The sequence below is a fragment of the Pomacea canaliculata genome, linkage group LG3 (genome assembly GCF_003073045.1).
Source record: "Pomacea canaliculata isolate SZHN2017 linkage group LG3, ASM307304v1, whole genome shotgun sequence".
NCBI lineage: Eukaryota > Metazoa > Mollusca > Gastropoda > Architaenioglossa > Ampullariidae > Pomacea > Pomacea canaliculata.
The window spans coordinates 38,589,213-38,602,969 of NC_037592.1; the positions used below are offsets into that span (position 1 = coordinate 38,589,213).

Genomic DNA, 13,757 nt, shown 5'->3' on the forward strand with positions numbered 1-13,757 from the left:
TGATTTCAGGAAACTTTTATTAGATAGTTTAATCGTAGTGTTCTAATCAAGTAGTTGACGTGTTCAAAACCACCAAAGATTTTAGTGTTACAAATAAATCCACGGGGATCTCCTTTGCTTATTTTGTTCCTCTTTCTTCTCTTTGTGATGACAGCACACATGGATATAAAGTTATTAAGGGGTAGAGTGTACTGAAAGATACATGTAAGAATGAAGGCCCAAGTGTGTGTAATGGAACAAAATAAATTCAAAATAAGTCCTGAAAGTCTTTCTTATTTGTACAGGAAAATGTAAAAAGTCCATCTGATGGTTTTGACATTTCGAAGTCCCTTTTCAAATCCCTATCACTAATCCGGGTCTCGCGAGTAACTAACTTAAGTACTGCACACAACACAATATACTAGTTCGGACACACACCCGTCACTTATCTCTACACACTAATCACGAATGTCTCTTGCCACGTGGAGGGCCCTCAGATGTTCTTGCATGAAAATCTAAAGGAAAAAATATTTCACCTAGAATCTAGATCATTCATATGCACACTTACATCACACACACCACTGACAATTCATCTGTGATTGAGCAACTGGACAGCAGATGGCACAAACGATTTCAGGTGCTTATTGCTTCTATATGCAGGCATAGCATTACCTTTACCTGAAATAATAACATAAATTCTTCCGTTAGTTCATATTAAGGTATTGACAAAATCCTGGAAGCTTTCCTGACTATTTGTTGATCACAAAAAGAAACTGAATCCCTCTGCTTGATACCAGATGTGGACAATACTGTTCAGACTACATTTACAAGTAAGGTAGAATAACTTAAAAAAAACCACAACTACATAATAAATAAGTAAATAACAATAAGCTGAAATTTCTGTTTTCAATATACTTCAGATATTGCAGAAAATGAAAGTATACTATATTATAAATAAAAAATGCAGGCAAAGTAATATTTCATAGTAGCAGCTTTTAACACGTAGTCCCGCTAAATTCGATGTTTTGATAAATGAATCTAGAAATATTAGTGCCTCTATAATCCCCAAAATGGACAATGAAATGCTCAAAATTCAAAGACATTTTAGCGCCCTTAAACGAATCTTCTTAAAACTTAAACTTTGCAAGCAAAATCCCGTTAAAACACGAAATGAATGAGACGAAATTAATACATAATTCATGTCCTTTCATGAAATTTTTGGTCAGGAAGATGAATACATCAAATACATTTTTCAAAGTTTTTATCCTCAGAAAGTATAATTTATTTAATTTACTGTGCAACATCTTACATATATTATTACAATTTACTATCTGGTAGAGGCTGCCGTTAAAGTGTAATGATTACTGATAAAATATAATGATTATCCTTGTTATTAAACTCTACTGATATACATCTTTAAACAGATTTCAGAGGCATTGCCTAGTTAGAATATTCACCAACATACTTTGTAGAATAAAAACAGACCCAACAATAATGGACATCGTGGAACTTTCACTTACATCACCACCTGGAGGCTCGAAAGTCTTCACTCCCCTTTTATAAACTAACACATCCGTGCCGAGCAAAGACGGGGCACTAACCAGGAGATCTTGATACCTTCCTCTCTCATCTGCCCTAGCGAATGTCATGTTAAAATACCGCAGTCCTCTTGCTGTTCGACTCAAAAACGCCAGTGGACCATCCATCTCCATCATGAGAATGTGATCCACATTTGTTCTGTAAAGCTTGCCTGTAATACGATTGTATCTGACCAGCAACTCCTTGCCGCCATTCAGCATGATGGCGATTTCTCCGAATAGCTTGTTTCCATATTCTCCCACAAAGTCTCCAGACTTTGAAATCCCCCCTGGGAGGATCGGCGTATGATTGGAAGATGTCCAACCTGTGGTGTTTAACCAAGGTGCAGGATATTGGCAAGCATTGGAGATATTAAGCCAAGGCTCTTCTCCCAGGAACAGGTCTGTAATGTAAAAGAACAGTTCTTCTAAAGTAAAGTTCTCAGTTCCGCTGTCACCGCTGTTGGTGCTGATGAAGATGCCCAGTCCAGCGTCTTCCATCAGCATCAGAAACGTGGTGTAGCTGAATAAACTCCCCGTGTGCCAGACCACGGAGTAACCTGTCGACAACAATTAACGCCAGGCTAGCCACTTGTTACCTCAGTATGATGAACAACTTAAATTTAAATAATCACACACATACTATATACTTTGTTTACTCCAGAGGAAAATTTATATTAAAAACTCAATTTAGAATTATATTTTAAACCACACACGCACGGTTCTTGACCAGCTTAAGTCGAAGGACCTGACAAAAACTTCGTTTGGTGCGGATCCAGGTCTGCTCACCTCTGTAAGAAGCGACGAACCAAGCATAGCCATAGCCATAGGAGTTAAAGGTCACTGGGAAGTGAGGCCTCGTGACGTAATCGCTGCTTAACGTGTCAGGAGAGAGGATGATATGTGGTGAGTACATAGCTTGGAGTGTTGAACGAGTCAAAATCGTGTCCCCCTGTGACGTCACTCCTTGTAAGTGCATAGCCATCCACTTCGCCATGTCGTCTGCTGAGGAGGCAATGGATCCAGCTGCCTCTGCTGGGGTGAGTCTGTAAGGTATTTAAAGACACGTTTCACTGATGCAGTTTCGGCTGTACTGATTGAAAATACAAGCATGCTCGTTAAAGAGTAATATTAATTGACATCAATTTAATTAATCTGTGACACTTATTTTTTTCTATTTGGAGAAACCTTTTCAGGTCGAGTGTGCATTTCAACAGCTTTGATTTGGTTGACAAATTATTTCCTGGTGACTATGTTAGTCACTGATGACTTTATTGGTCACGCACTTCATTCACAAAAGGTCCAAGCAATGTTTTCGATTTAAACACAACCTACTCTACCGATTTTGCTTACTTGTAAATTACTGGGTCTGACATCACCAACGCATCACCAAGACGGACATAAGGCAAGGCGAAGTTGTCAGCATCCACCTCAACATTGTACCCGATGACCCGGCTGTCATTCATCTGCAAAGGCTGAAAGATGCGTTGTTGGAGAAGCTCCTCCCAGGATGCTCCGCCCATCACTTCCGCCACCCTCCCAGCCAAGGCGTACATCCAGTTGTTGTAGTTCCACTCGTCACGAAATAAACCCACCACAGGCAGAAATTGAAATCGACTGCAAAAACCAAAAATAACAAAGAAATACCTTGCTGATCATAATTTTAACACCTGTCTTAGCCGGCTGTAACTTACCGGATAAGCTCTTCTCTCGTAAACGCTGCCGGGAAACCCGCAATGAACGCCATGCTGGAGGTGGCCAGGCCAGTTCTGTGTAAAAGCACATCCTTGATCGTCACGTGACTGGATAGAAACTCGTCTTCTAGCTGGAAGTCCTTGCCGAGGATGTTCTTCAGCGGAGTCTCCCATGTGTACTTCCTGGACACGACACAATGTAAGCTTGGACTAAATCTTTGCTTTTCCATATTACATCATCACTGAGATGAATGTGGATCAACAATTTCATCTTCTATCTAGGTAGCTACAATGGGGAGGAATCTTTTGGTATTGTGCATCTCAGACACATCTGCAAAGGTGACAGGCATTGCGAGCCTTCACGAATCCAATAATCGAAAGTGAAACAAGCGAGCTTGCATTGTATTCCTCCAGGTAGTATGAGCCTACACGCCAATATTTATTCTATTTATTATAGTTTCCTTCTTATGAGCCATTGTAAGAATAGCGCTATAATAGGAGGAGGAGGAAGAGGAGGAAGAAAAAGAAGAGAAGGAGGAGTGGGAAAGGGTATTGGTGGAGTCTGACAATATGCGAGAACTGCCATCAAGCAGAAGAAGGAGACTTTATGACAGCTACATCTCTCTAGCACACACAGATGCACGTGTATGTGCAAGAGTTGCCATTCACACAATTACACGTCTCTTCTATGCACAAGGCCCCGCTTTCTACCCAAAAACACTTATTTTGGCCCGCTGTTTATGCCTTATTTATGGCGCTGCTTTACTCGCTCTAAGGTCAATGGCAACGATCACGTGTACAGGTAGTCCTCGACTTACGACGGGGATCCGTTCTTAACGCGGCGTCGTAAACCGAATTTCGACGTAAGTCGGATCATACTTTCATACAGTACTGTACCATAATAACAGTACAGTACTGCAAACACTTAGCCTATCCAAACACCTATCCTAACACAGTGCCCTACATAATTATCAATAAACACAAGTACATTAAAATATTGTGCAGTACACTACGCTTTGTTATCACTGTCACTGTCATAGGAGCAGATCCTGTCACGTGTTCAAGGATGCGATCTTTATCCTTGATAATCGGAGCGACAGTCGAGCGACTAAGTCCTAAAGACCTGCCAATTTCTGTTGCTGTTTCCCCCTTCTCAGATTGCCTTATGATATCCACCTTCACCTCCATGGTGATGGCCTTCCTTTTCTATGATGCACTGACCTCGTAAGTCGGAATGAGCGTCGTAACCACGAAACGACGTAACTCGAGACCGTCGTAACCCGAGGACTACCTGTACTCTCTCTGGACGGAAGGAGTGGGGGTCAAAGTGTCAAGTGGAGGAAGAAAATGCTCTCGTAAGACGATAAATTCATATTTAAATCCCGTAACCAGGTCATGAACTGCGTATATTGTGTTTCGGGTACTCAGTGAAGGTGAATAGTTCGTGTGAAGAGTACAGATAACAATCTAGTACAAGGACAAGGAATAAAAAAGAGTTTTTTTTTTCGCTGCACGATTAGTAACTACAATAACAAGTGGCTGGAAGAAACCGTATAGCAGTTAGAGTTCATCTAAAAATAGTTACTTGTTGCTATGAGATAATATAATATCGGGTTGTCACTATTGTACACCTAAGCAGATCATATTTCATCTATGGTTGAGGAGCTGGACTTTAGAGGGTACAGACAATTTTAAGTGTCTATTACTTCGGTATACAATCAAAACATAATGATTGCCTGCACTAAATATAACAAAGTTTCCTGATAGAGCATGTTTTGATAGAGAGAAAATGCTGGAAGCTCTCATGACTAATCAATTAAACTAACTCAATGACCTAATGGCACAAATGACAAACACACTGATGCTCACTGCAAGAAAAGAAAAATCATTTTCAATCTCAGGCCTGAGAAAACACATTTAAAACAGAAGTGATGCGGTCTAAAGACTGTTTAAATTTTCAGTCCGTGTCTGGGCCTAGCCGCAGTGCATCCGTGCATGCGTACCTGTTTTCAAGTCGTTAAATAGCAGTTTGAATAGCAGCTCGGGAATAGCACCTAAACATTGCAAGAAACTAAAGACGTTTACATAGTGGACTGTCATTAACAGAGATAATTTCTGGCTTAATGTATTGCCGAGATTTTTTAAACAATGAAATAAACAGTAACGATCGCTAAGCGGAATGATTTGTGCTGAAAGAAAATAAATATTGTTCTTATGAAAAGTCACCTAAATTCAGTGCTTGGTAAGTCATAAAGATGAAAACTCTCTTGTTCATATGTTTGTCATAGATAGGTATCTCAGAGCGCAGACAAGACATCATAGCTCACTCATTATTTCTTGAGAATCCACCAAAGTGTTTCAGGCAACTTTGAATTTCACACACAAAACTCTGTGTTGGCTTCATACTCACCCCCGGCTGTCGTCAATCAACATGGTCAAGATGGCGGAAGCGAAGGCTTTGGTCACCGAGCCGATGCCAAACAACGTGGAGGAGTTGACAGGTCGTCCAGAAGCTTTGTCGGCAACGCCAAACCCCCGAGCCCAGGTCTCGTTGCCCTTGACGACGGCCAACGAGAGGCCGACGACTTCGCGACATTGGATGAGGTTCTGAACGAACTGTTCAATTTTTGAAGTCAGTTCTGGGGTGAACACCTTGCCGCTGGTTGGGGTGCACAAAGTCAGGGTACAGAGAAACATTAGTGTAGCGAACGTAGTCATTGTCTTTTGTCGTTGGCAGCTTGAGGCTTTCACGAACTTTGTCTTTTAGTTTTGGATCCCTTCCAAAATGAGTCTTGAGAAGACCACCGTCGGTGGCTCAGTCACTGCTTAGGATGAGATGAGAGACATCACTGTGCATCTTCCTAATATGGTGTATTTATTTATTTCTTTACACGAAGAACGAAGATAAAAGTGCATCTACTTCGGTCAGCATTAACTTCAGTTTGTAAGCAAGGTTACATGCAGATAATAAATCTTTCTTAAAAAGGAACTGCTACGTCCAAAGGGTACTTTGCTTGTCGTTGAAGACTTATTGACATACCTCCACAATGAAAATATTTAAAAAGTCGGCTTTACGATTTTCACCCTGCCAGGGTCACTGAAGCAAGTTGAAGAAGAGCACAGAGAAGTGTTTAAGACATCCTCAACGTACTTTTATATGGGGTTGGTAGGCCAACGTTCGCTGTAGTGTCTGTCAATAACAAAGAATGCCTCAGCCATGTAGCAGGGGAGGTAACAAAACAATGTACTAGAGGTGAGCTGTGTCGGGTGGGGGTGGTTGGGAGGAAGGAAGAGAACAAACACTTGAAAACCAGAGCGAAGTCACAAGTCCTTCGTTTGTGATGTACTCAAGCGTAGTCACATACATTTAGCTACTTATATGTATTTCAATGTGTATAGGTTTTGAAAAGATGCAGTATTTTCAAGAAAATTTAGTATAAAATAAACTCACAGAAAATACATGAATTTAGCAACTAATGACTTTGTGGAGATAATGTGCAAAGTAAAACTGGCTTGGCTGGTATTTCACGTCGGCGACAGGACTGACCGGACCAGGTGGCCCTGGTCAACAGTCCGTTTAGAACCTTTTATAACCCGATGTGATGGTCATAAACAAACTTGACTAAACTTGGACAGACGTTCATCCAATATGTGTATGGATAAAAAGTTCGTGACTAGAATTTCTGTAGACCCACTGACCTCCGCGGGGTTTGCTGAGAATTAAAACAGGCAATTCGAAACGGCTGTTATCTTCAGTTGGACCCATCTCTCCATCATTTTCTTCCATTGTGTGTGTGTGTGTGTGCACGCGTGCATGCCCAGGAGCGAACAAAAGGGAAGTCTCTTCCTCTGAGTTATATATCGAATTCTTTGAACAGCAGAGAAATTCCGATTATGTTTGTCTATGTAGACCTGAGACAGTCGGATTTCACCTATAAACCTTAGGAGGTCAAACTCTTCTCAGCCAGAAAAAACGCACAAGATTTACAGACGTGTATGTGTGTCACTATTACCTTGGCCTGGTGATGTTTATCGGTTACTGAGGCTGCCTTTGTCTCCTGCTAGTCGCATCTCCAATACATTGACTTTTTTACTGACTTCGGACAGTCACTAGTCTGTGGCCAGGAGCCGCTGGCCACTTCGGTGATGACATGATAAGCGAACCAATAGTCTCTTTGTCTGGAACTCGCTGGCAGGATGTCGCCCTCGGCAGCTGTAGACACTTGGGCTCGGTCCACAACAGGGTCAACTAACAGGACGAATCAATTATCTATAATGATATTCATATGCAGCTCAAATAAATAGACAGGCAAACAAAAAGTGAGAAATACAGCAAGGGGAAAGTGAATCTTCAATCATTCCTTGACAATCGACTGCTGTATCGTGCGATACAAATGTGACTCACAGCCTTATCATCCTGATAAGCTGAAGAGGTTTGTTGTGTCAGAAGGAATTCACATCTAGTGATATAACACTTCTTAAGTTGAATGTCCTAATATGTCAAGTGATGTGGGATGCTAGTTACGCAGTGGATCTTCAAAAGCTTCTAAATCTCTTGTCGACCGGTCGATGAACTGCAAAGAGGAAGATCTGTTATAAATCCAGATCTCAGTAGAGATATAAAGATAGACATTTCTCGTTCAAGGAAGATAGTGTGACAGTCCGGACCAGACACAATGTCGACTGTCCTGACACTACTGTGTCTCTGTAGCCTCACCTTGTGGACCACCGCGGATGGCAAGGTGTTCACCCCAGAACTAACTTCCAAAATTGAGGCGTTCGTGGACAACCTTATCCAGTGTCGTGGGTGGTGGGTCTGTCCCTGGCCGTCGTCAAAGGCAACGAGACCTGGACTCGAGGGTTCGGACTGGCGGACAAAGGTTCCGGACGACCGGTCACGTCCTCTACGTTGTTCGGAATAGCCTCCCTGTCCAAGGCCTTCACAGCCACTCTGTTAGGCATACTGATAGACGAGAGCAAAGGGTAAGTACCTGAACCCAGCTTTCTGTAACCAACCTGTACATTTTTTTCTTTCGTTCTTTTGACGATTTGAAACCAAGCCGAATTTTGAAAGAGAACTGTAGAGCTAAAAGACAGAAATGGAAATGAAGATGTACCATTGCTTTCACTTTTAAAGTTCTGACCTTCTTTGCTCTACCAAGTCATCCGATCTCCCGTTAAAATAATACTGTAATCAAAGCACAAGCTCTTGCGTGACCTGACATTTCATGAATCAAGTTAAGAAAGCGTTAACATACGACCTATAACCTTTTGTGGGCACACGAAATTAATTCCCTGCCTTCATTCTCTTTGTTGTCGCACACGTAAGAGTCCACAATAATGCAAAAGAAAATACCAATAACAAAGGTGCACAGTACTCTAGAAAACACCACGTGATGGCGGGGAGGAGACAGTGGCATCATGGGAGTGTGGGAAAGGCCTACAAGACTTAAACATTAAATTAAACTCCGAGCTGCTGGGATGTTAAAAGTTCAACTTTCATTAAATTTAAATTAATGTTTTTGTGGAGAAAAGCTCTGGTGGACTGACCTAAGTTCTCGTGCTTTAGCTTCTAGCAAATGCACGAGCTGTGAGCGTGACCTCATTCTAAAACCTCAAATGAGACCTGTGATACTCAAAAGCTTGAGCCTGATTAAACTAGTTTCATTTTATAAATTTTCATCTTTAAAAATAACTCGGGTTAGCCTTTTATATGTGAATTTTATAAAATATTATAATTTATTTGTAAAATTCATTATTTTATGTTACTTGCTTGGTGATCTGTAATTTTCCAGTAGTTAAACTTCATTGTTTCATAGTCTTTGTCAAATTTATATTATTGTGATATCCAAAATGACAGCGAAAATTCAGCCCCCTACGTTGGGTGAAAGTTAACAAGTTGACTGCAATTGTATCATAGAGGCTTGATAAAAATCCGAAAAAAACCCCCATTTAAAGTGCAAAGTGTAATTTTATATGTATAATACACACACACTAACGCGCGCACACATACAGTCATGTAACATATAGATATATCTATAACACACACACGCGGGAAAGCAGTAGAGTAAAGATGTTAAAGAGAGTGATCGTGAATGTAAGGAAATCTGGATTTTTTTTGGAAAAAAAAATACCTTCTGAAATCATTTCACTAGAAAAGTAATAGACAAGTTATTAGGCAATTTCCTTGTCTAACGCATCATCAGCAATTAAATATTTATTTTTTCACTGTGTACATAAAACACCTTCTCTACTCTTGTTTATGTGACTCTCAGCAAGTACACGTGGCAGACTCCATTGAAGGACATCCTGGGCAGAGACTTTCAGCTGGTAGACTGGTTTCTCAGCAATCAAGGGACAATCAAAGACATTCTGTTACACCGGACAGGTCTGTTTAACACCAACGTCCCTCAGTACGCTGGCTTCCCGGACACACTGACCAGAAAAGAGTTTACGAGGTATGGCAGATGAATCCGATGCCTCACTTGTTTTTGAAGACTCTCGGTCCTAAATACGGCAATCATGTTCTCAAGTTTTCTGTTTTCTGTAAATGGTCATACAAAATAGAGTCAGAAGGCTAAACTCATTTGAAAACAAACTAATCTCAAAACTTTCTAGCCGTTATGAAAAAAAGTTAAAGAATAAATTGACATGAGATACAAATTAATCGGCTGCAAACTATTCATAAAGAAATTCGTTTTTACCTTTGTTCGTGCAGGTAGAATAGTTCCACGACCATCAAAAATACTCAGAAGCACCCTTGCATTCTAGAAGGTTTAAATCCTCTAAAAATTAAATAAACCATTCCGCCAGTACACTAGCAACAATGAATACAGAATCAACAGGCGTTGTTCACAGTTGCATGTTCTGTTGTTGTAGCCAGCTTCGTTACCTGCCTATGGCGACATCACCCCGCGATGCGTGGAGCTACAACAACTGGATGTACGCTCTGGCCGGGAGGGTCGCGGAGGTGATGGGCAAAGCCTCATGGGAGGAGCTTCTCCAAACCCGAATCTATCAGCCATTGCAGATGACTGACAGCCGCGTGCTGGGGCATGATGTCCAGGTGACTGACAACAAAATGGCTTTGCCCTACGTTCAGCTCGGCAATGATCTGGTGCTGTCTGATTCATCAATGTACAGGTGAAAGAGAGAGCACAGCACCGACTATAAATAAAGCGAGAGTAAAAGGCACAGAAGAATGCATGTTGTGTTGACCCTGCAAACCACTTACATCCGATAACCTTTGTTCATTGTACAGCAGAGAAGTTGCCTGCCAATCAATATAGAAATAATTCATCGGAATAACTCCTTTCAACTTTTATTACAAATACATATAAAGCATTTGACAGCATGGAATAATTTTCATCAACCAGTTCCTTTCCCCTCGCAGAATCTGGCCAGAAGAGCCCGCTGGCGCGGTGGCCTCCACGGCAGACGACATGGCCAGATGGATGTCTTTTAATCTGCAGGGAGGGGTGACGTCACAGGGAGTGCCTCTACTTGACAAGAAAATTATACAAGACATCCTCAGCCCTCAGATAATCGTGTCGCCGGCCTTTTTGAAGCCAAAGATTAAGAGACCGCAGTTCCCAGCCACTTTCAACAGCTTTGGCTACGGCTTCGGATGGTTTTCCGCGTCCTACCGAGGTAAGGAGGTTGTCGGGGGAGGTAATAGTTTTTTTGTGACCTACTGAGGTAAGGAGAAGGGGAGGTAATTAGGTTTAGCGCCGAGCCAATAGTTAATATCACGGCCATGTACTCGTCCCCATACACTACATGCAGAAAAAGAAAAGAGTTTCCAAGACGAGATATGAACCCTGGACATCCTATCATCACTATGGCAATGAAAGTAAAAATGTTTTTAAAAAAGTGTGGCTATGGACGAGTTATATTAGACGTATAAAAACCTGAACACCAAGATGGTTAGCAAGATAGGAAATACTATGTTTTGTCGAGAGTTTTTGGCAGCTATATTATTTATTTTATTATCAGTTGTTAAAGTAGTGAAGTGTGGAGAAGAGGGACATTTAATATGCTGGATGAAGTTGATCTGCCTGATTATAAATAATGTGAAAACACATCTACGTCAGATCCAGTTTCAAAATAGTTTCACATAAACAAGGGATGACTGACTGATAACTATTTTATAATCACCATAGTTCTCGAATAATGAAGTTTGAAACTTGTGAAAATTTTACGTCTGAATTTACTACCTTGCTTCAATCTTTGTCGTTTGTACTGTCAACAGGTTACCAGGTGACATGGCACTCTGGTGGAATCTACAGCTACATCTCCTATGTCACCTTAATTAGAGACCTTAACATCGGTATCTACATCAGCACCAACGGCCCTGGCAACAGCAGTTCGTCTGTAACATACAACGAAGTCTTCTACTACATCGCTGACCTTCTCCTGGGAGAAGAACCTTGGCTGACTACGGCCAACGCCTGTCAGTTCCCTCGGCCCTGGAATAACGCCACCAGTCAGGCCTCCAACAACTCCGTTATCGTCCCTGGCACAATCGAAAACCCACAGTTCTACGAAGGAGACTACAACAACAAGCTGTTTGGCGACATCAAAATATCCCGAAACGGAAGTGGGGAGCTGGTGGTTGACTATGGCCGCCTGACCGGCATGCTGCGCAAAACCAGCGGAAGTGGCGTGCTCATGATGGAGGTTTTCGGTCCTATGAGGTTCTTGACCCGGCGTGGCGATGACACCATCTACATCAACATGACCTTCACCGACCCAGACCGGAGAGGCAGGTACCAGGAGCTCCATGTCAGCGCCCCTGATCTCGGGGATACAGACATTTTGCTTTACGAGCGAAATAGCAAATACTGGGAGGAATAAAATGACAGCAGGTTACCAGGCGATGTTCTCACAGGCTTCTGACACTTCCTTTAGCTTCAGTGGACATTTAATCAGAGAGTATTAATGAGATTAAAAATATTATTTTCTAGATATAGTAAATATTATTGTCATAAATTATGAGGGCACCGCAGATATTTAAATCAGTCTTACAGAAACATTTAAGCGAAGTATTAGTTTATAAACTTTATAACAATAAGAATTTGACATGTTAATACAAATGTTTGATAGTTATTTACATGTATAGTAGTACCAACATTAATTACATATAAATAAAACTTATTTCTTGCAAAGTAGCAGGTGCTTTTGACAACTGATACAGTTAACCATTGCTGTGAAGATGAAAAATTCTAAAACAAAAGTAATTAGAACAAAAGTTAGAAGATATTGTGTGTAATCCCCGAAGCAGGCAAAGTTTTATGAATGCAATTATATTAATAATGTAGGCAATATTTATGAAGAAATAATTAAACCGTAAAAAGACTAATACAATAAAGTGGAAAAATACAAATGGAATAAAATCAAATGGCAGCACGCTTGTCCGTTCTTTTGTTTCCTCGTTACATATTATCATCTGTATTGAAAACGCAGCACCAAGACACACAACTTCTCTCACCACCACCACCCCCTACTACCCACAGAAATTACAGAAAAAAGCAAGATTTAAGTAGTAGAATGTTGTGGCCTAAATCCTAGAAAAAGGAAAGGAACAACTATTTCCAGAAAATTGCTAAATATACCACCAGATACCATCTGAAATTCTATCACACAGCTAAGAAAATCTACTGATATGATTTATTATTGAAGCTGTACTGGGAACGACTGCTATAAAGACACCTGGCACCATCAAAGATACGAACTCCATTAATCTTTACTCTTTTAAAGTATTGTTGTAACACAGCTGCTGGCATTCCAGTCTCAATCTCTCCCCATCTAAATTACTGTTGTAAAAACATCTGGTGCCATCAAAGATGAGATCTCAGTCCCCATCTCCTAGCTTTTTTACTCTCTGTCGCCAACAATATCAGTTGCTTACGGTGCACAGATGCTGCAATATTTTGTGTATAGTTAAATCTTACTATACCCCTTCAGGGAGTAATGAATAAAAAAATAAATGTCTAATGTCAAATATCAAAAAATGAAGAATGATGTTATGAACAATATCTTTTGGTAAATCCTATGTGTATATATCTGCTGCTCATTTATTTATATATACATATTATCTAACTTTTATCATTGTTCAATTTTAACTGTTAGATACTGTAGCCCATATTAGTGTCCTTCAGAATTTTGCTCAACTTTGCCAGATTTTCAAACAGAGAGCAAGTGTTCTCGAAGTAGAAGTTAATAAGAAATTATTGAAGGCGAACAACCATCTTCGATAAGACTTCTATGGACTTTTTCGGATTATGATGTAGAACCTAGATCACCGATCCAGTTGGTGGTTGATTGGCTTTTAAAAAAGAGCGACCCACTGATCAAGCCAGGTTCGGATCGGGAAATAATTGCTTGATACAAGACATTTTGTCTCCACTATCTCTTCACCTTCTCCCCTTCCACCTCTGCCTTCTACTCACACTCGCCCCTTTCCACCTTTTGACCTCATCCATCTGCAAAGTCTCGTGCACAGGTC

At 40.8% G+C, this 13,757-nt stretch overlaps 2 protein-coding genes across 2 annotated transcripts; one reads left to right on the forward strand and one right to left on the reverse strand.

The window, feature by feature from the left end:
- LOC112558779 (penicillin-binding protein 4-like) lies at positions 1 to 8,029 on the reverse strand. The gene is made up of 5 exons (XM_025229439.1): positions 5,661 to 8,029; positions 3,251 to 3,433; positions 2,910 to 3,173; positions 2,346 to 2,602; positions 1 to 2,116 (listed from the first exon to the last, which is right to left on the reverse strand). The coding sequence occupies exons 1-5, from the start codon at positions 5,966 to 5,968 to the stop codon at positions 1,407 to 1,409; spliced, it is 1,722 nt and encodes a 573-aa protein (XP_025085224.1). The 5' UTR covers positions 5,969 to 8,029; the 3' UTR covers positions 1 to 1,406.
- On the forward strand, positions 7,748 to 12,658 carry LOC112559669 (D-alanyl-D-alanine carboxypeptidase-like). The gene is made up of 6 exons (XM_025231004.1): positions 7,748 to 7,754; positions 8,026 to 8,233; positions 9,526 to 9,708; positions 10,130 to 10,393; positions 10,644 to 10,900; positions 11,502 to 12,658. The coding sequence occupies exons 1-6, from the start codon at positions 7,748 to 7,750 to the stop codon at positions 12,104 to 12,106; spliced, it is 1,524 nt and encodes a 507-aa protein (XP_025086789.1). The 3' UTR covers positions 12,107 to 12,658.
- The last annotated feature ends 1,099 nt before the right edge of the window (positions 12,659 to 13,757 follow it).